Below are 21330 nucleotides of genomic sequence, written 5' to 3'. Positions count from 1 at the left end.
GCGTGCACCCACACACACTCAAACATACGGTGGCCCACAGCATTTCACAAAACACAACAGCATTTCAGAAAACACAACAGCATTTCAGAAAACGCAACAGCATTTCACAAAACGCCACAGCATTTCACAAAACGCCGCAGCATTTCACAAAACGCCACAGCATTTCACATTGGACGGAAAGGGTATTCCTTTAGGGAGAACACTTCTTGTTTGTGATTGGACAGAGCCAGCCAGAGAAGCACTGCTGTGATTGGTTGTTTTTTGCTGCCAGTCAAGAAATGACGCTTCGTGATTTGCCCAACACATCAGCCGTTAACTATTAGCACACACTCAGAGCTCACAGCTCCTCATATCTGTTCAGAAACTGGACAAAAGTTAAACATACAAAACACAGACTGTCTATGTCATGGCGAATACAGTCGCTGCTTTATTTATGTCTGTATGACGTTGTTGTGAGTGTGGACGGAGCAGCTACAGGTTAGTTTAGCCTGATCGATCCGATTCCGATTCCGAGATACGCCCCGCACCCTCTCCAGCGTCTTGTTTGAATGTGTTGTAAGGTCATATCATTGCATGTTAGTTCACCAGCCTCCTGTGAGTTACTACATAATGGCGACGAGGATAAAAGTACAGCAGATGCCTGGTGGAAATGCACGCAAATGAGCGAGACTGTTGAGTGGCTACGTTAGCGGCACCAAACACCAGAAAGTGGTGTGAGCTAGAAGATGGCGGCGGCAATGGTAGGAAATACCGCTCCTTTTGATAGTCACTCCCAGACTTGGGAGGAATATTGTGAGGTTCTCCAATATTTCTTTGAAGCTAATGAGATCGAAGATGCAGGTCGGCAGAAAGCTATTTTGCTCAGTTCAGTTGGCAGTCAGACTTACAGCCTTATGAGGAACCTTATCAGCCCGGCGAGGCCAGGAGATAAGACGTTGATGAGCTTGTTCAGCTGCTGAAAGACCATTTCAACCCCAAACCCAGTGAAATTGTACAGCGCTACAAATGTAACTCAAGAAGTAGAAAGCTGGGAGAAACAGTCATGGAGTACGTTGCTGTGCTAAGGAAATTAGCACAAGATTGTAACTATGGAGACAAGTTAACAGAAATGCTGTGTGACAGGCTGGTCTGTGGGATTGGGGAGGATCGCATACAACGGCGATTGTTGTCAGAGCCGGATTTGACCTTCGACAGGGCACTGAAGCTGGCTCAGGCTATTGAGACAGCCAGCAAGGATGTGAGAGACTTACAGTCATTGGAGTCAGCACCCTCGCACATGAGAGCACCTGAGGCAGTGCACAAGATGACGGCAAGGCAGAGCCCCAGTGAGCAGCAGCACCAGCATAAGGCTTGCTACAGGTGTGGCAGTGAGCAGCATATATCTGGGGACTGTAGGTTTATTAAAGAAACCTGTCACAAGTGTGGGAAGATAGGCCATATTCAGAAAGTGTGTAGGTCAAAAGGCTCAGTTAGTGCTTCACAAGCAAAAGGGGGTGGAGTATATCAGAGATATAAGCATGTGAAAACTCAAGGAGCAAACTATGTCAGCCAGGGGGAGGGGGAAAAAGATGACATAGACACAGATGAGGTCATGTTCACTTTTTACAAAGTGGAGGAAATAGACATACCGGCAGAGGAGCCATTTCTAGAAACACTGACTATTAACGAAACTGAAACACAGTTTGAAGTAGACTCAGGATGTGGGGTAACAGTGGTGAACCACTCAGTGTACAAAACCTTATGGGGGGAGAGGTACCAGCCCTACAACCCTGCAGAGTGAGACTCAGAACATACACAGGACATAGGGTAAATGTTTTGGGAGCAGCTATGGTAAAAGTGCAGCACAAACAGTCAGTAAAAAACCTACCGGTGGTAGTTGTGCCAGGGACGGACCCTCGTCTAGTTGGCAGGAACTGGATTAAGAAGCTAGGTTTGCAGTGGAGACCTGAAAGCCAGATTCACCATGTCAGGGAAGAGACATTGGAGGAGGTACTTGGGTAATATGAGGAGGTTTTCAAAGAGGAACTAGGGAAATGTAAAGGGCCCCCAGCTAAACTATATGTGGACAAGGAAGCAACCCCCAGGTTTTTTAAAGCTAGACCGGTCCCGTATGCAATGAGAGGAAGGGTTGAGGCCGAACTGTACCGTCTCCTAGCCCAGGAGATAATTGAACCGGTAAAATATGCAAAGTGGGCAGCGCCTGTGGTACCGGTGTTAAAACCAGATGACTCAGTAAGGTTGTGCGGTGATTACAAACTGACTGTAAATCGAGTATTAAAACTGGAGCAGTATCCAATTCCCAGAATTGAGGATTTGTTTGCCAACCTGTCAGGTGGACAGAAGTTCACAAAGCTAGATCTCAGTCATGCAATTCACCAAATCCCTTTGGATGAAGAAGCAAAAACATATGTGACCATAAATACACACAAGGGCTTGTTCACGTACAAAGTGTTACCTTTCGGAGTATCATCTAGCCCAGCTATTTTTCAACGGACCATGGAGGGACTGCTACAGGGCATCCCTAGAGTGACAATATTCTTGGATGACATCCTGCTGACAGGGAAAGACGACAAAGAGCATCTGCAGACTCTTGTCCTTGGGTTGAAAAGGCTACAGGAGGCCGGTCTCAGGCTCAAAAGAACCAAGTGTTTGTTCATGAGTGAGGAAGTGATGTTTCTAGGTCATAAGGTGGATGCCACAGGACTGCACCCCGTGCATGAGAAGGTGGAAGCAATCATTACATTACATTACATTACATTACATTACATTGCATTTAGCTGACGCTTTTATCCAAAGCGACTTACAATAAGTACATTCGACCAGGAAGACACAACCTTGAAGAAAACAGAATCATATAAGTACATCAGGTTTCTTAGAGCCAAACATTTCAAGTGCTACTCAACTGGCTAAGCCAGTCCTTTATTAGTATATAAGTGCTCTGTTAGCAGTTCTTTGTTAGTAATTCTATCGCTCGAGGTGGAGTCGAAAGAGATGAGTTTTCAGTCTGCGCCGGAAGATGTGCAGGCTTTCTGCTGTCCTGATGTCAATGGGGAGCTCATTCCACCATTTTGGAGCCAGGACAGCAAACCCACGTGTCTAGCAGTTACCGGAAGCCAGTGAAGGGAGCGGAGGAGCGGAGTGGTGTGGGAGAATTTAGGAAGGTTGAAGACCAGACGAGCCGCTGCATTCTGGATGAGCTGCAGAGGTCGGATGGCACATGCAGGTAGACCAGCCAGGAGGGAGTTGCAGTAGTCTAGGCGTGAGATGACGAGAGCCTGGACCAGAACCTGAGTCGCTTTCTGAGTCAGCTGGGGACGTATCTTCCTGATGTTGTAAAGCGTGTATCTGCAGCAACGGGTTGTAGCAGCGATGTTTGCAGTGAAGGACAGGTTGTTATCTAGGGTCACACCCAGATTCCTTGCAGTCTGAGTCGGGGAAACAACTGAGGTGCCGATGTTGATTGTTAGGTCAAGAGTGGGACAATCTTTTCCCGGGAGGAAGAGCAGCTCAGTCTTGTCAAGGTTGAGCTTGAGGTGGTGAGCAGACATCCACTGAGAGATGTCAGCTAGACAAGCAGAGATGCGTGCAACGACCTGGGTCTCTGAGCGGGGAAAGGACAGAATTAATTGGGTGTCTATAGCGGAGCAGTGGTATGAAAAACCATGCGGGCTAATGACTGATCCGAGTGAGTTTGTGTACAGGGAGAAGAGGAGGGGACCAAGAACAGAGCCCTGAGGGACCCCTGTATCAAGGATGCACCCACACCTTCAAATGTGACAGAGCTCAAAGCATATCTAGGACTGTTAAACTATTATAACAAGTTCCTGCCCAGTCTGTCAACCATCCTTGCTCCAGTGCACAAACTGCTAAAAAAAGACACAAAGTGGCAGTGGGAAGATGCACAACAGACAGCGTTTGAAAAGTCAAAAGACATGATGCAGTCAGCTGATGTGTTGGTGCATTATGACCCAGAGAAGGACATTGTGCTCTCATGTGACGCATCACCATATGGATTAGGTGTTGTGCTCTCACATCGCATGCCAGATGGAACTGAAAGACCCATTGGATTTACATCACGGACATTAAATGCTGCAGAGAAAAACTACTCACAACTTGACAAGGAAGGACTGGCAGTGATTTTTGGAATAAAACGCTTCCACAAGTACATCTATGGACGGAAGTTTACTATAGTGACGGATCACAAGCCCCTGTTGTCACTTTTCAGTGAGATGCGAGCAGTACCCCAAATGGCATCACCGAGGATCCAACGTTGGGCCGTGACCTTGAGAGCCTATGAATACACCATAGTGTACAAAGAAGGGAAGTACCACAACAATGCAGACGCACTGAGCCGCCTGCCCCTACCAGAGAAACCTGACCTGGGGAGGCCAGAAGAGAGGGTTCTCATGCTGGAGAGTTCTGACATCACACATGTGACTGCTGACCAAGTGAAAGTATGGACAGACAAGGATCCAGTACTCTCACGGGTACGGGAATTGGTAAACAGAGGCTGGTCATCAGAATTAAAAGAGATTGAGTTTGGCCCTTATGCAGTGAGGAAACATGAACTCAGTATCCAAAATGGGTGTGTGTTGTGCCAAAGCCAGGCCAATAAAGTGTTTTGAGACAGCTTCATCAATGCCATCCGGGAGTGTCCAGGATGAAAGCACTGGCTAGGAGCTATGTTTTTTGTGCTCATCGATGCACACTCAAAATGGATGGATGTGGTTCCAGTCAATTCTGCCACTTCAGCCCCTACAATTGAGTGCCTGCGTACCAGTTTCAGTAACCATGGACTGCCTGAATTGTTGGTGTCTGATAATGGCACCTGTTTCATCAGCACAGAGTTCGAAGATTTTCTGAAAAGAAATGGTATCCGTCATGTGACCTCGGCACCCTATCACACCTCCAGTAACGGGTTAGCAGAGAGAGGGGTACAGACATTTAAAAGGATGATGAAAACATTTCCAGAAGGCACACTGACTGGTAGCCAGAGTGTTATTTAGTTATCGTGTGACTCCTCAGACTACAACAGGTCTGTCACCAGCAGAGTTGCTTCTCGGGAGGAAGCTACGTTGCTGTTTGGATTCAATTCATCCAGATCTGTGCATGAAGGTGAAAGAAAAACAGGAAAGACAAATAAGAGATCATGACAAAAAGGCAAAGGGGCGCTGGTTCAAAACAGGAGACTCAGTGCTGACGAGAAACTTCAGTCTTGGACCCAAGTGGATTCCAGGAATCATAGAGTCAGTGACAGGGCCAGTGTCATATAAAGTGATGCTGGGTGATGGGAGAGTAGTCAGGAGACATGTGGACCAGATTCATGCTCACCACCAAAGACCAGAAAAAGACCATGAAATACAACAGACTGACTCGACTCAGCTAAGTCAGGCAGCCGAAAAAGGAGAGACATGGCAGGATGTTGAGAATGTGGTGCTCAGTGGGGACGAGTTGGAAGAGCCAGCAGCTACAGAAGCTGTAGCTGCAGAGAGGGTCCATGGAACTCTGGAAAATCCAAGTCCAGGGAAGAGACAGTCAAAACGAGAGACTAAGTTACCCAGTTACCTTAAAGACTTCCAGCTGAGCTAAGAAGGGAATAGATAATACTGTTGTGAGTCACCTGTTAAATAAAAAATGTTTACAGTGTTACAATGTTCCTGTTGGATGCATATAACCTGCTTGAGGGGAAGGGGATGTTGTAAGGTCATATCATTGCATGTTAGTTCACCAGTCCACTAGGTGGCACTGTGACATTGAAGTTGTTGCTGTTCAATAAGCATAGAAGAGGAACTGGGGGCTATGTTGTTATGCTAACGGCTCCTACACACGGCGGTGTGCGTTGCCGCTTCAACGCTTCTGCCCATTCACTTTGAATGGGTTGACGTCACGATTCGCTGAACTGCATTATGGGAGCAAAGCGTAGCTTCTCTCGCGGTGCTCGCTGCAAAAGTAGAGCAATGTTCTACATTTTCCGCCTCAACGGAGGCGTCAGCCAATCAAATTCCGCGTATGCAAATCTGACATTACAAGCGCAAGCCAATCAAACCGCGTGTATGTTGGGAGAGCCAGACCGCAGTTATTTCCCATATGTCAAAAAATGGAGGAGAAAATTATCGTGGCGGTACTATATGACCAGTCCCTCTTTACATACAGGGCAGGGTTTCCGTTAGCCGGTAATTACCGGTTTTTAGCTGGTAAAATTTATTAAAAACCGGTAAATTCAAAACCTGCCGGTCAAAATGTCTGGTAATAATTAGGAAGGCTCCGATAGATCAGCCACCGGTCATTATCGGCCGATATTCACTCTTAATAGTTTGATCGGTGCTCTATATAAAGAACGATCAGGAGAGCTGGATCTGATCGATATGGACATAAACGCGAGTGAAGTATAACCGGACACGCGAGAGAGATCAGATCAGCTGCTGAGTCAGACCGAGACACGCAGCTCTGCATAATCACCTGAAGCCCCGCCTCTGTTTAGCGAGCTGCAGGAGCTGCATGAGAAACTGACGGGCTGTCAGGAGAGAGAGGGAGGGAGAGGGGAAAAGAGAGCATCCGTTTCTCCCGTGTTATTATTCAAAGTTAATGTAAACTTTTGAATAATGTACGTTATCTAGGCTACTACAAGTAGTTTGTTTGAATGTAATAATTATGTTGTTTGTTGTTGGTGGAATCATTTATTGAAAAATGGATCTGAATTTTTCGATCTGTTACGATTATAGACTGAAGCAATATAAAAATGAGCCCCGTGAACTGAGTTTTAAACATCAGCATATCTGCTCATAGTCCGGTAATTACCTGCTAACGGAAACTCTGCTCCACAACTCTTACTATTATTATTGAAACGTGACCGGTAAGTTTCAAATGTGTCCGGTAAAATAAATTCTGCCCGGACATTTGACCGGCGAGAAAAAATCCTAGCGGAAACCCTGATACAGGGATACAACCCGGAGGAGCCAGGCATGGGGGGAGGTGGCAGAGACAGTGGGTGAAACTGGTAGGTTTTCACCTGTTTGGGGAGTTTATATCCAGTGTACTTCATTTGAATGAACAGCTAGCCAGCATAGACAGTATATTTAGCTAGCATGGATGTAGCATGAATGCTTTGCTTTGTATGTCCGGGGCGGGACATTCATGTGATTGGTTGTTGGTCGCGTTGCTCGCGTTGACTCCCCAAGCTCAAGAAACGCCCACCGCCAAGCGGCAACGCACGCCGCCGTGTGTAGGCTCCGTAAGTATGTGATGAACCGGAGTCGCAGTTCGGCACTACCAGAAACAAATAAACTCCACTATGCTCACCAGAAGCCTCCTGTGAGTTACTACATAATGACAGGAGTAAACACAGAATTAATGCTTTATTAATTCATGGTTTTTAAGGGGCGTATCTCCATGTAAATACTATGGTAGACTACCCAATATTCACATCGCTCTAATCGCTCGAGTTTCACCGCGGCTGTGAGCTGTGTTTGCTCCTGTCATTCACACAAGACGAGCTGGAGAGGGGGCGGGGCGTATCTCCATGTAAATTATATGGGAGATACCAACTACAACAAAATGAACATATTTGACCGTGATTTAATTGTAATACACGTTTCAAAGTGATGCCGAAGTAACTATATACTGATAACGGTTAGTAAAAACCATGAATTAACGCTTTAACAAGTCTGCAGACAAGACGGCAGGCGAAAAGCTTTTAAAATGCGTGTTTTCTGAATAGAATCGGATCCATCAGGCTAAACTAACCTGTAGCTGCTCCGTCCACACTCACAACAACGTCATACATACATAAATAAAGCAGTGACTGTATTCGCCATGACGCAGACAGTCTGTGGTTTGTACATGTTTAACTTTTGTCCAGTTTCTGAACATATATGAGGAGCTGTGAGCTCTGAGTGTGTGCTAACGGCTGATGTGTTGGCAATCACGAAGCGTCATTTCTTGACTGGCAGCAAAAACAACCATTCACAGCAGTGCTTCTCTGGCTGGCTCTGTCCAATCACAAACAAGAAGTGTTCTCCCTAAAGGAATACCCTTTCCGTCCAATGTGAAATGCTGTGGTGTTTTCTGAAATGCTGTGGTGTTTTCTGAAATGTTGTGGCGTTTCCTGAAATGCTACGGCGTTTTCTGAAATGCTGCGGCGTTTTCTGAAATGCTGTTGTGTTTTGTGAAATGCTTTAGCGTTTTGCACTTCAGGGCCACCGTAAGAAGGATAGGCAAATGGACTTCATCTTCAAGTCAAGGTAAGACCGCAATTTTATTGAAAATGGGATCTTACTAAGATCAAGAGAACAATTCAATATTTAAATGATCAAATTAAATTGGTTGGGTATCCTTTTGTTGAACTGTCTGTTTAAAATGAATCGAAGCATCAGACAAAAAAAGCTTTTGAAAATAATATTATATTTAGATTTAGGTCAAAATATAATATTTGTAAACCTGAAGAGTCAGTGCCAGTGCCTCACCAGCCACAAACCTCACTGCAGAAACGTATATAGACATCTAAGATTGTTGTGCCCCACCACTTTTGTACATATAAAAACGCCACTGAGTACTCTGATACTTTTACTCAAGTACAAGATCTGAACTTCTCCCACCTCTGACAATAAATCCTGAGTGGTTACCAAAAAAAAAGGTTATTTTCATTTTTACAAATCCTGCACTCAGCTTTGCTTTCTCTTTCTCTTTCAATATCATTGAACTGCAGCCAGATGCTGCTTCTGTTTTCTGTTTTCGCAAATGTCTTGACTTTTTCCGAAGCGCTTGCATTTAAATCCGTCTCCCCGTCGCTCTGTGTAGCTGGCCTGTACCACCATACCTGCTGTCTTTGGAGCGTCTGTCCCCCACCCTTCTTTCACATAATGGTATGATCCTAGTGTGTCCTCGAATATGATTGGCCGCATGGTGGCTCAGCTAAATAAAGTCCCGCCCCTGCCTGCAAGGATTCACAGCAAGAAAAACAGCATCCATTAACAGCATCCTCCAAAACATCCTCTGAATGTTGCATCTAAAACGTTAACATCAACATTATTTTGAATAATGAACATCCTTAAAACACTCTTTGAATATTAAAACGTTTTCTTTTAAACATTTAGAGAACTTATAGGCAGAGGAGGAAGAAGTACTCAACTGTTAAAGTTAAAGGTGACCTATCATGCAAAATGCACTTTTGTACGTCTTTTATACATGAATATGTGTCCCCGGTGTTCCAGGGAACTCACCAAGTGTCAGAAAACACAACCCTCTCTATTTTCCTCCATACCCAAATCTCTTAAAAAGTGGCTGCAACGGATCTGATACAGACTGATCCAGATTTGAACACTTCTCTGACGTCACATAAGTGGCGCTACAGCTGTTGGGCCAACTCCACCAATCAGGAGGAGACAGCCACGGACATTGCCGTTCGAAAGAGCTGGAGACGCTGTAGTACATATGCCAGGCCTGTAGATGGTGCTGTTCTCACAGAATTAGCCCATGCAAAGACAGTGTTAAATTGAGCGAAATGAGGAATGGCTAAAATGCATGATCTGTTAAATATGCCTTATATAGGTATGGTCCTACACTATATTATTCAAATATAGCATGATAGGTCCACTAAAAATAGAAGTACCAGAGTGTAGGAATACTCTTTTACAAGTAAAAGTCCTGCATTCAAAGTGTTAAGTAAAAGTAGAAAAGTATTATCATCAGTATAAGTACCAAAAGTAAAAGTAGTCATTGTGCATAATAATAACATATCAATAATATATATGATATGTTTTATAATGATTGATCATGAAAGTGTTCTCAAAGCTGGTAAAGGTGCAGCTAGTTTGAATGACTTTGTATACTGCAGGGTAGCTTGTGAATTTACTCCAGGTGGAACTAAAGTCTGATTTAACACTTGGTTATATTTCACATCATTCATCCAGATCTGTAAAGTAACTAAAGGTATTAAATACATGTAGTGGAGTAAAAGTACACCATTTACCTCTGAATTGTAGTGGAGTAGAAGCACAAAGTAGCAGACATTTGAAATACACAAGTAAAGTACAAGTAGCTTAAAATTGTACTTAAGTAGAGTATTTGAATAAATGTACTTAGTTACTTTACACCTCTGCTTGTAGGTAACGTTTGCCGAAGTGGTGGGATGCTCCCCTTAGCGGGGGTGGTCTTGAAAAATGGGCCTCACATAAACAGAGTCATCAGTGATTTAGCATACCTTGTATCTCAGAATAAGTCACAGTAACACAAACACAGCTGACTGAATCTTTAAAAGCTTTGTCGAGCACATGTTCTGTATACAAGCCTCTGAAGAGCTGCTGTTAGTGATGAACAGGGACCAGAGCACCGTGACTCGGCTGTTTATTTTACCACATCGCAGCAACGATGTTTATTCCAGTGATGCTGAGCAGAAACACTGTTCCAGTGAGAAGCCAACATTCCCTGGACCACTGCTTATTGAAATGTACACATATGCTTAGTAGTTTAGTAGTGTTATTACTAGAAGCTACTTCAGTCACTTTGTATTTTCACCTCATAATGCTGCTACTTTTATAAAGGGGCCTCATTATGCTTTTTGGGGTTTTTACTCTCCTGTGGTGTGTTCTATAGGTTCTTGTGCATGTAAATAGTCTGCAAAGGCTAAAATCCCTGTGTTCCCTCCAGAGGGAGTTAATCTTTGCTGATCAAAAGTAAATATGACATGATCCAGCACATCACAACCTCTATACATTAGAGAGACTTTCATTTAATGTAACCAGGTGTTATTATGGCTGGTGTTTGATCACACTTTGGGCCATTTATAAAAATATATATCACATCATGACACTCATTTCCGACCACAAAATGAAGCACAAGGATAGATTGTCTTTGGTTCAGTATTTCCCTGGAAGCTCAGTGCACTTTTAAAGGGGTAACTTTACCTTTAATGATTTAAAAGTTAAACGTAGCATTTCAAAAAGAATCCTTCGGCCTGTTTATTGAACCATGTCAAAGTATCCACAGAGTGGGGTCCCAGTTCTCTGACTCACAATGGCCCTCACATGGTTTACTAAATGTAGCAATCATACTGCACCTGTTTTCCCTGGGGGCACGACAGGGGGCAAGACCATGTGTTTCTAGAGATTAAGGAGGAATAATTGCAGTTGCAGTGAGACCTCCATAGGAACATTGGATCGGAGTACAGTTAATGTTCTGCTGGAGCCCGACAGACCTGTCCACCCCTGTGGTTTAGTTACAAACATTGCAATGGAAGATGCTATTTATAGAAAATATGCATATTAAACTGTTTTGCTATTGCTTTTATTCTCTGATATTATCTGATAACTAACTGTTATGTTGTCGAAACAATGTCTTATTACAAATATTTTTTATAATAAAGTAAAAAATTAAGAATTCTGTGCTAAAGCTGATCTCTTATGATGTCTTAAACAACTGAACTTCCTATAAAATTATCTAAGAGGCTATATTAGGCTCGTTAGCGTGGCAGGTTGAAAAATATGATGCTGAATATAGAAAATTCAATGAGCAATCACCAAAGCAGGACCTGAACACATCATGGCATAGCTAGCCCGGTATACTTCTGAACAGGTGGAATAAATACCATGAAACCACTCCTACTGGCAATTGATGATAACAAAATAAGGGTTTTCAAGGTTAAACCTTAATTCTTGCAATTCATCTGGAAAAAAAACTGAATTCTCTGACCAGTTTGTCCCGCTCCTTCTTTATTACATCACCGAACGTTTTTTCTCTCCCCAAAATACAAAAGAAAACTTTTTTTAAACTTGTCAGTAATGGTGAGTAATCACAGATCATTATTTTTTTTATCGAAAATATAAACATGTAGACTACAACGTGTGTAGTCTAAACAAATATTGATTATAATTTAAATTAAAGCTGCAAGCAGCGTTGAGCGGGTCTTCGACGCTCCGCAGGCTGTTGTCGACGTCAGGCAGATGTCTCGAGGACTCGGCCGTTGGCAAACGTGGGAAGTTTCAGGCCGATCGGACAATGTCTTTGAGTTACAGCAGTAACACAGACATTGTGTTTGATGGCGGGTGATCTGTCGCCATGGCAACGACATTTGATGACACCCCATAATATGCTTAGTTGTGTTGAGGGCTGCATCGTTATCAAACCTGTGAAGTTTTGGGCCGTTTGGAGCATGTTAACTGGAGTTATGAGAAAACCGTGTTTCACGGCGACCATTTTGTTACCATAGCAACGACATTTGACGAAATCTCAAAACTGACACATATATGTCTCGAGGGCTTCACGGTTAGCACACATGTAAAGCTTGAACAGTTTTTTACCATTCTCACAGGACTTATAGCAATATGGTGCTTAACGGCGAGGGAAGCGTTGCCATGGCAACAGCTTTTGAGGAAAACTCACTATTGTCATATTGAGGTGTTGAGGGCCGGACCATTAGCCATCATCTGAAGTCTGATGCCGTTTGGAGGATTTTCCATTGAATTAGGAGAACACCGTGTTTCATGGCGAGGGATCTGTCGCCATGGCAACGGCATATGATGACATCCCATAATTGGCGTAGAGCTGTTGAGGGCCGGACCATTAATGATAGTCTGAAGTCTGGTGGCGTTTGGACGATTTTCCATTGAATTACGACAACACCCTGTTTCATGGTGAGGGATCTGTCGCCATGGCAACGACATATGATGACATCCCATGATTGGCGTAGAGCTGTTGAGGGCCCGACCATTAATGATAGTCTGAAGTCTGGTGCAGTTTGGACCATTTTCCATTGACTTAAGACAACATTGTGTTTTATGGCTAGGGACGCGTTGCCATGGCAACGGCATATGAGGACATCCCATAATTGACATAGAGCTGTTGAGGGCCGGACCATTAATGATAGTCTGAAGTCTGGTGCCGTTTGGACGATTTTCCATTGAATTACGACAACACCAGATTTTTTGGCGAGGGAGGCGTTGCCATGGAAACGGCATATGATGACGTCCCATAATTGGTGGAGAGCTGTTGAGGGCCGGACCATTAGCCATCATATGAAGTCTGGTGCCGTTTGGACGATTTTCCATTGAATTAGGAGAACACCGTGTTTCATGGCGAGGGCGTATGATGACATCCCATAATTGACATAGAGCTGTTGAGGGCCGGACCATTAATGATAGTCTGAAGTCTGGTGGCGTTTGGACGATTTTCCATTGAATTACGACAACACCCTATCAGCCGTCATGATTTCCGAACCTTTTCTGTGCTTTTGCCGGTCGTTTTCCCTGTTTTGGGTGTTTTTCGCAGGTTTATCGGTCTTCGCCGACCTAGGTCTCAGACCCTAATAATTAATACAGGCCAAATACGCATTTTGGCTCCTATGTCACTAGTTGATTATTCTGGCTGAAGCTTGTCTACATAATAATAATCAATAATCAATGATGATGGCGTAATTGACTCTGTTGGGCAGTCAGAGATGGGAGTAATAGATGAGAGCGTCAGTTACACACTCCCAGGAGGCCTGTGTAATGTGTGTTAGGATGATAGTGTGTGTTTACTGAGTGGCAGCCAACAGACGGCACAAAGCTGCTCTCCACGTGGCTGAGCCTGCGGTGGGAGAGGCAGAGGAGGTGAGAGAGGCAGAGAAGGAGGACGAAGAAGAACAAGAAGAACAAGAAGATGTCTGTGGCAATAAAGAAAGGATTAAGTGCTAAGGCCGAGAGCAGAAAATGCGCGGCTCGGTTCTGGAAGATGTTCCCTCACCTCCTGCTGTGCCTGTCTCTTGTGGCCTACGCTGCTCTGGGGGCGCTCCTGTTCGAGCACATCGAAGGAGGGAACCTGGACCCTCCCAACCAGGAGTACCAGCAGTTTCTGCAGCAGATCGTCACCACTGTCCAGAACCTCAGCAGTAAGTTTCTGTTCTGTGAGCATCCAATTTCATTGTTCACACTAAAAATATTAAGTTGAACCTACTAACCTTGAATCGTTTAAACTTAATATTGTAGTGTGAAATTTGTTGACATAATACATTTAGTTGAAGTCAACATTTCAGTTTTTTCAGTGCAACCAAACTTTTCAATTGTGTATATATATTTAAAACAAAATTATGAATTGGGACCTAGTCATGTGTATCTTTATTAAACAGCATTTAACAACTAACTTTATTTAATGAATGATTTGTTCTACACCAAATATCTATTTATTTTCTCTACAGATTCAGATAACGTCTCTTTAGTGCTGGAGGAACAGATGCGTGGGTTGAAGGCCACATGGCTCCAGTCTCCAAAAAAATGGGATTTTTATGGCTCCTTGTTCTTCTGCTGCACTGTATTCACTACAGTTGGTAAGTCAACACGATTACATCAGTCATAGTCTATGCAAGTTGATGGCTCATATATGTAAATATATATTGGTGCATTCCCCATACAAATATTCTTAAGACTTCTTTCAATATTCTCAATACTTTAATACTCTGATGGTGCATTCACATCAGACACGAGGCGAAGATTCCTCTTGCATTTTGCGAGTTTAACCGCTGCATTGCTTGTGTTCAGCCGCGTCACTAAAACAAGAAGCTTCGGAGGGGCTTATCTCCATTTAGAAACCTATTGACAAAAAAGAAATTGCAAGTTTTATTCCCAAAAATAGCCAACAGCTGGGGCTCGCCATCGTTATCAGGAAAATGATCATATAGGAACGTACACACGGAGCCGCTTGGCTCCCCAGAGCGTTCCGTCCGCAGATCTACCCACCTTGGGACCCGTTATCGTTTGAGGGGTCCTTTTCTGCGGTTCCGTTACGGCCTCATGAGAAAAGTAGCAGATACAACCCGAACCGTATCCATGTAAACGGGGCATCAAAGCGTTCTGCTACAATTATGGAAATCAAATAAAGGTATTTTGTACTTATTGAAATCATTATTATAGTAGCTACCTGATGCAAAATCACCCTCCTTCTCTCTTTGTGGAGAGGTGTTTCTGTCGTTCACCACGTCAGAGCTTTCTCTTGCTGAGCTGTCATTACCACATTCTACGCTGTTTTCACATTGGCCTTGATAGTTGTTGATTTGGAACACCCAATTGTAATGAAAATAATGTTTTCAGCTTCACTGTTTTGGTCCACCTTGTTTCCAGTAGATCCTGTTTTTAGTGGGATAGCTCTGATAAAACCTGGCACCAATTGACAAAAATACATAGTTATTCATAGTTGAGCTGGCCATTCGTATCCTTAGAGGTCACTGCCCCCCCACCCTCCCCTGGAACATTTTAGAAAGTTGTTTATTATTCAGAGGAGCTGTTAATTTAACGACATTCTCTGTTTTATTTTATTTTTTAAATATAGTATTAATTGATTCATTAATGTGATGAGACAGTGGCCCATTTATGTCATGTTTGAATTTAAATGACACATTTCTAGTTATGTATTATTATTTATTTAGGCAGAGATTGTGTTTTGGGATTTTAACAAGATATCAGTTGACATTCCAAACAATAATCCATGCCAAAAATCCTGCTGTATTACTCACAATAACGGTGTGGGTTCTCTAAACAGGGAGTGTTTAGTGTGGCAGTGGGGGGATATAAATCTATGTCGGCCATTGTCCTCATAATCCGTGCGAGATGAAACAGACTACATTATATGTAATCTGATATTTGAATAAGGCTTAAATCATTGTATGGCATCACTGCAAGTGATGACAAATATAAACATGTATTGATTTAAAATGCTTCCTTTAGATATATATTTGTTTATGCTTGTGTCATGTGCCACAATGATGTCATGTTTTTCCCCCTAGGATTCCATAAAAATGTATAAATTAGTTTGCGTTAACCTTTTAATCTTCCAACATTTATAGACAGACTGAGGTACTGGTACATTCAAGCTCTCTCCTGTAGTTTCATTGATATCACTCCTTTGCCATGCAGTATACATACATAGCCATATGTGTTTCCTGTGAGATTACAGTCTGTGGGCATGCTTGGGTCCAGCATGGCAGAGATAAGTGAACGATTCTGGTGGTCATAAAGCGAATGGTCCAACCTGTGTAACGTCAGCAACAGAAAGTCCCCCAGGACCAAAGCCACACAGCTGGGGTAGCACTGGTAAAATGTTAGCTAAATGCTAGCTGAAGCATAGTCCATCTTCCAGCCTCTTGGAGTTGTTTTCTACATTGGATTGAATCCAAACACATTTATTTTTTTCAATTAGTGAACCAATATCTTAGCAAATACTAATTTTGTCACTTTAACATTTGCATATTCATTTGCATTCAAAGATATTCAGATAGTCAGGCTAGCAGCTAGCTCTTGGGATTGCAGGTTGTTTGGTCAGTTGGTCAACCCCTTTATTTAAGACTGAAATAAGGTATTCTTATCGATTGCATGCATTGTGATTATGTAGATAAATGTATGTTCCCCCTCGAGATGAATTATAATGCTAACATCAGCATGATTGCATTTAGTTCTAAGTAACACTAAGTGCAGGCTGACAGACCCCCACAGGCAAACTGTTGACTCTGTCTTAGCTTCAAACCTCAAACCAACTAGCTGAAGATATCTAGAGGAAGAAGTCAGTTATTTCAGAACATTTTCTTTGTTAATGTTTTACTTTTCATACTATTGTTATGTTATTTAATATTATTCCTTATTCCATCTTGTATTTATCTCGAGCTTGCTCTTTTTCTTGACATTATTTGATGCGTAGAACTATGTGAAGATACATAAGTAGCCTATGTCTGTTACTTTCAGATACATTATAAGTGGTTAAGGAGCACCAGCTAATGGCTAATGGCTTCGCAGCAACAGGAAGCCCACAACTCACTGAAGAGAGAGCACTCTCAGAAGAGAATGCTTTTTACAACACCACAAAAAGCTTATTAAAGGATGTTAGATGTTAGAGGCACATTGTCTTCTGTTTTGCCCTTTTAGTTGGGAACTTCCTTCATCTTTTCACCACGAGTATGAGGGTTCAAGGCAATGCTTCCAGGCATATAGATCAATTTTTATCTGCCATTGTATTATTGCATGAATGTCCATTGTTTGAAAAAGTAGCATTTGTTGATTGATTGGAAGGCATGTATTTTATGACACATGGCATGCATGCCATTTGCTTGTTTGTATAAAGGATAATACAGTTACTCACTGTCGAAAAGTAACCAAGTACACTTACTCAAGTATTGTACCTAAGTACATTTTTGAGGTACTTGTACTTTACTTGAGTATTTCCACTTTTACTCAAATAAAATGTTGAATGCCAGACTTTTACTTGACACAGAGTCAACACTGTGGTATTATTATTTTCACTTAAAGGGGACCTATCATGCAAAATGCACTTTTGTACCTCTTTTATACATGAATATGTGTCCCGGTGTGTCAGGGAACTCACCAAGTGTCAGAAAACACAACCCTCTCTCTTTTCCTCCATATACAAATCTCTAAAAACGGGACTGCAACGGATCTGATACAGACTGATCCAGATTTGAACACTTTACTGACGTCAGTAAAGTGGCGCTACGGCTATTGGTCAATTCTCCACCTATCAGGAGAATGAGAGGTTGGGCCACGGCCGGCCATTGCTGGAGCACTAGAGACGCTGTAGTACATATGCCAGGCCTGTAAGTGGTGCTGTAGTCTGCCACAAAAGCAGCGAAGAAGACTTCCCTTGCATGGTTGCCATGGTTGCCCTTCTGTTTATTCTCTGCTGTGGCTCTTTTTCTCCCACCCCGAGGCAAGCGTTTGCGCATCCTGCTTTAAAACAAATGAATAATGACTATATAATCCTATGTAATGGATAATGTGCAGCGACGCGGTCATTATGGGGAAAAGAACACCGACAGGCTGATCAGGAGCCCGACGCGAAGCGGAGGGATCTAGATCGGTATGAAGGCACATTATGCAATGTGCACATTATCCCGCTTATTACATGGCCACATTCTCGACAAAGTAACGACATGACTCCCAATATTAATTGAAATGCTTTTATGGATTTAGAAAATGATTTTATTGATTTAAAAAATAGTTGCATGTATTGATTTAAATTGACATGCATCCGCTAAGAAAAATAGTCCGTTGTTACAGTTTGAACTAACGTAGCAACAGCAGGAACTGCTTCGATAGTGTTTTTGAGGAGCTTTTTGATTACAGATTTGAAAACATCGTTGCTTGCTTTAAAAGTAGCACAATTCATTATGTCAAACCTTGGAAAGTATCTAGATATCCCTGCCCTAATGCCAAAGTAACTGCCAAGTCCCCTCTCCTGCAGGGGGGTGTGGTCCGCTGCAGCTCACAGAATCAGCCCCCTGCAAAAACAGGGCTGGAAAGAGCAAATAGAGCGAAATGAGGCATTGCTAAAATGCAGGATCTGTTTGGTATTTTGAAAATGGCCCTACAATATATGTTTCAAATATAGCATGATAGGTCCACTTTAAATAAAGATCTGAGTACTTCTTTCCCCACTGCATTTACTGTATCGTTAAAGGTTTTATTTTTAGTATTATTATTTATTCATGTTTTTTTTCAGTTTGAGCACAAGAAAATAATATGCAACAGTAATCGGAGATAGCAAAATGACACAGGGTGCAGTAACATTATGTGCTTTTGATATTTTAAATTCCAAAGTCTGCCCATTATTATGGTTGTGTCCGGAAACATGTTGATTTATATATTATATATATATATATATATATATATTAATCCTCTGGAGCAGAGAGAGAAGCTGTTGATTATTGTTATTGGTCGAATGCACTTATTGTAAATCGCTTTGGATAAAAGCGACAGCTAAATGCAATGTAATGTAATTGATTAATGCATCAGTGTTTCTTAACTCACAACTTAAAATGAAAGTTTGTTTAATAAAAGAGCACATGTTCAATGTGAAAAGTGACCGTAGATAGATTACTTCAGTTGCAATTTGGTGCTATATATATAATAAGAAAATTAAAAAAATTAAAACAACTTGAATATCAGGGGGGGCGCGGGGCTCCGTTAGCAGAAACACTGAAGGTGATAAGATGGGGGGGTTACCTTGGTTGGTGATTGGCTAATGGTTACACAAGCCAAAAAATCGTTATGACATCATAAAGTGGCCAAAATTTGATCAGCTCATTTTCAGACAGGTTTTTATAGAAATGGATCAGGACAAAAAGTGAGCAAATAATTTGTCCTGAAACTTTCAGAATCTCTTTACACAGAGGGGAAATATGTTTATGTATAAAAGACATGAAAAAGTGGATTTTGCACAATAGGTGACCTTTAAAGCAATTTTTTTTCCATTCCATTAAGTCAATTAATCTGAATCCATAATGTTATAGCTGTGGTAAGAAGTAATGTTTGCCTGTTTCACAACTCCTAACTGTCCATTTGTCCATTGTTGTTGCAGGGTATGGGGAGATCTATCCAGTCACCTTGATAGGTAAAGTTGTGTGTGTGCTGTATGCCATGGCGGGCGTTCCCCTCATGCTTCTGGTCACCCTTGATGTGGGCGACTTCCTCGCCATTCTGATGTCCAGAGCCTATGTGCGCATTCACGCCCTCTTCAAAATCCTCCGCTCCCACTCATGGTCACCTTGGAAGGCTCGGAAAAAGAGAGAAGAGGTCTCAAGCAACCTGGCCCTGGAGGAAGGTACTTTTTTTTTTAGCCAGGACATTGTTGTCCGTGAACCCCTTGACATTCGCCAGGTGCTGCACAGCCAGGCGGACGTACGGCACAAGTCCATACACCTAGAAAACAACAAAGAGATCTTTGAGAAAATTCTCGCTAGGGAGAAATTACTAAGAAAGGGCCCACTGCTCCGAACCCTCTCCTGCCCAGAGCTAGACCGGCTGCCCCCCCCACCCAGAGGATATGCCATATGGGACTTTACAGGGTTGGGGAATGGAATGGAAAAGCTGGATGTACCCTTTGTCCTGATTCTTTTCATCGTGTTTGCCTACATTTGCTTAGGTGGTTTGATTCTGCCCTTGTGGGAAGCAGATATGAAGGGCTTTGATCCCTACTACTTCTGCTTCATCACACTCACTACTATTGGTTTTGGCGATATTATACCTAAGCACCCTAAATTCTTCATGCTTACCTCACTCTTCCTCATTGGCGGCATGGCCATCATGTCCATGGCTTTCAAGCTAGGTCAAACACGAATTGTAAGCTGCTACCGCCAATGCATCAAGTTCATCAGCAGGGGAAATGTAGAGTTATTCAAAAATGAACAGGGTCACTAAGTAAGCAAGTGAATCTCAGCCTCATCCAAGAACTGTACAAGCTCAAAGGCCTGGTTTTGACACAGGTCCAGACAGGAGACTGTGGGAACTTGTTCAGAGCATTCTTTGTGCTGGCTGTTTGGTTATAAGCATGAGCAAAATAATAAAAGTGAGCATATGCCAAATGCTTTTGCCAAGTGAAGAAGGGTGATATTTAAAAATGATTCATATGAAGAATCTATAGAGCTATACTGTTGATCAGAGGTGTGGACTAGAGTCACATGACTTGACAGTAGGTCAAGTATACTATTAACAGTTTTTTCAGGAAACGTTATCTTAAAAGCTCTGCTCCGGCTTTTACCGCGGAGCCACCCAAAATGAAAGAAACCAGGAAATACCAATACCAAAATACAGAGTCTTTAACAGAAAAGGCAAATTGCGGCATTTGAATGGCCCCTAATTGTGCGTTCACATATTCGCATTGCTCTAATCGCTCTAATTGCATTGCTCTAATCGCATTGCTCTCATCGCTCTAATCGCTCGTTTCACCGCGGCTGTCAGCTGTGTTTACTGCGTTTTTCAAACAAGATGCGCTGTCGAGGGGGCGTGGCTTATCTCAATGTAGATACTATGTAGATACCAACTACAACAAAATGAATATATTTTACAGTGATTTAATTGTAATACACATTTCCATATCATGCCGAACTAACAACATACTGATACCGGTTTGTAAGAACCATGAATTAGTGCAGACAAGACGGCAGGAAAAACACTTTTAAAATGCGTGCTTTCTGAATGCTGAACGGATCGATCAGGCTAAGCTAACGTTGTAGCTGCTCCGTCCACACCCACAACAACGTCATACAGACAGAAGTATCTCACGGCTGATTGGCGTACACGATTAGCGTGGCTCCCTTCAATCCCGTCAATCCCGTCAATCCCGTCATTCAAGTCATTTGCGCCGCCTGAGTGAATTACGTCTATCCACATTTACATTGACATAACATGTAATCCAAGCCCCAGGAAGTGCGCCGGACTCTGAGGAAAATATTCGTTGTGTCCAAACGGCGGTACTACGATTTCCGTATCAGTCCGTGACGTCACCCGGCCCAGAAATACTTTTTCCCATTGACTAACATGGGGAAAGAGATGTCTGTAAATCAGCGGGTAATTACTAAAT

General features: G+C 42.7%; 1 protein-coding gene and 1 pseudogene across 1 annotated transcript; both read left to right on the top strand.

Annotated features, from left to right (window-relative positions):
* The first annotated feature begins 1827 nt into the window (after positions 1-1827).
* Positions 1828-5589, top strand: LOC117545300 (annotated as a pseudogene).
* An 8043-nt stretch (positions 5590-13632) lies between these two features.
* kcnk18 (potassium channel, subfamily K, member 18) lies at positions 13633-20168 on the top strand. Its single transcript, XM_034215021.1, has 3 exons — positions 13633-13861; positions 14174-14296; positions 19330-20168. The coding sequence occupies exons 1-3, from the start codon at positions 13633-13635 to the stop codon at positions 20166-20168; spliced, it is 1191 nt and encodes a 396-aa protein (XP_034070912.1).
* The last annotated feature ends 1162 nt before the right edge of the window (positions 20169-21330 follow it).

The sequence above is a fragment of the Gymnodraco acuticeps genome, unplaced genomic scaffold, assembly GCF_902827175.1.
Source record: "Gymnodraco acuticeps unplaced genomic scaffold, fGymAcu1.1, whole genome shotgun sequence".
In the NCBI taxonomy this organism is placed as follows: Eukaryota; Metazoa; Chordata; class Actinopteri; order Perciformes; family Bathydraconidae; genus Gymnodraco; species Gymnodraco acuticeps.
This window is presented reverse-complemented; position numbering and strand designations above follow the sequence as displayed.

What these genes read in the sequence shown, in the direction of transcription:
- kcnk18 (XM_034215021.1), top strand. Translation starts at nt 13,633, where the DNA reads ATGTCTGTGGCAATAAAGAAAGGATTAAGTGCTAAGGCCGAGAGCAGA. An exon ending in CACTGTCCAGAACCTCAGCA is followed by an intron (nt 13,862 to 14,173) that starts GTAAGTTTCTGT and finishes CTACAGATTCAG; the next exon opens with ATAACGTCTCTTTAGTGCTG. An exon ending in CACTGTATTCACTACAGTTG is followed by an intron (nt 14,297 to 19,329) that starts GTAAGTCAACAC and finishes TTGTTGTTGCAG; the next exon opens with GGTATGGGGAGATCTATCCA.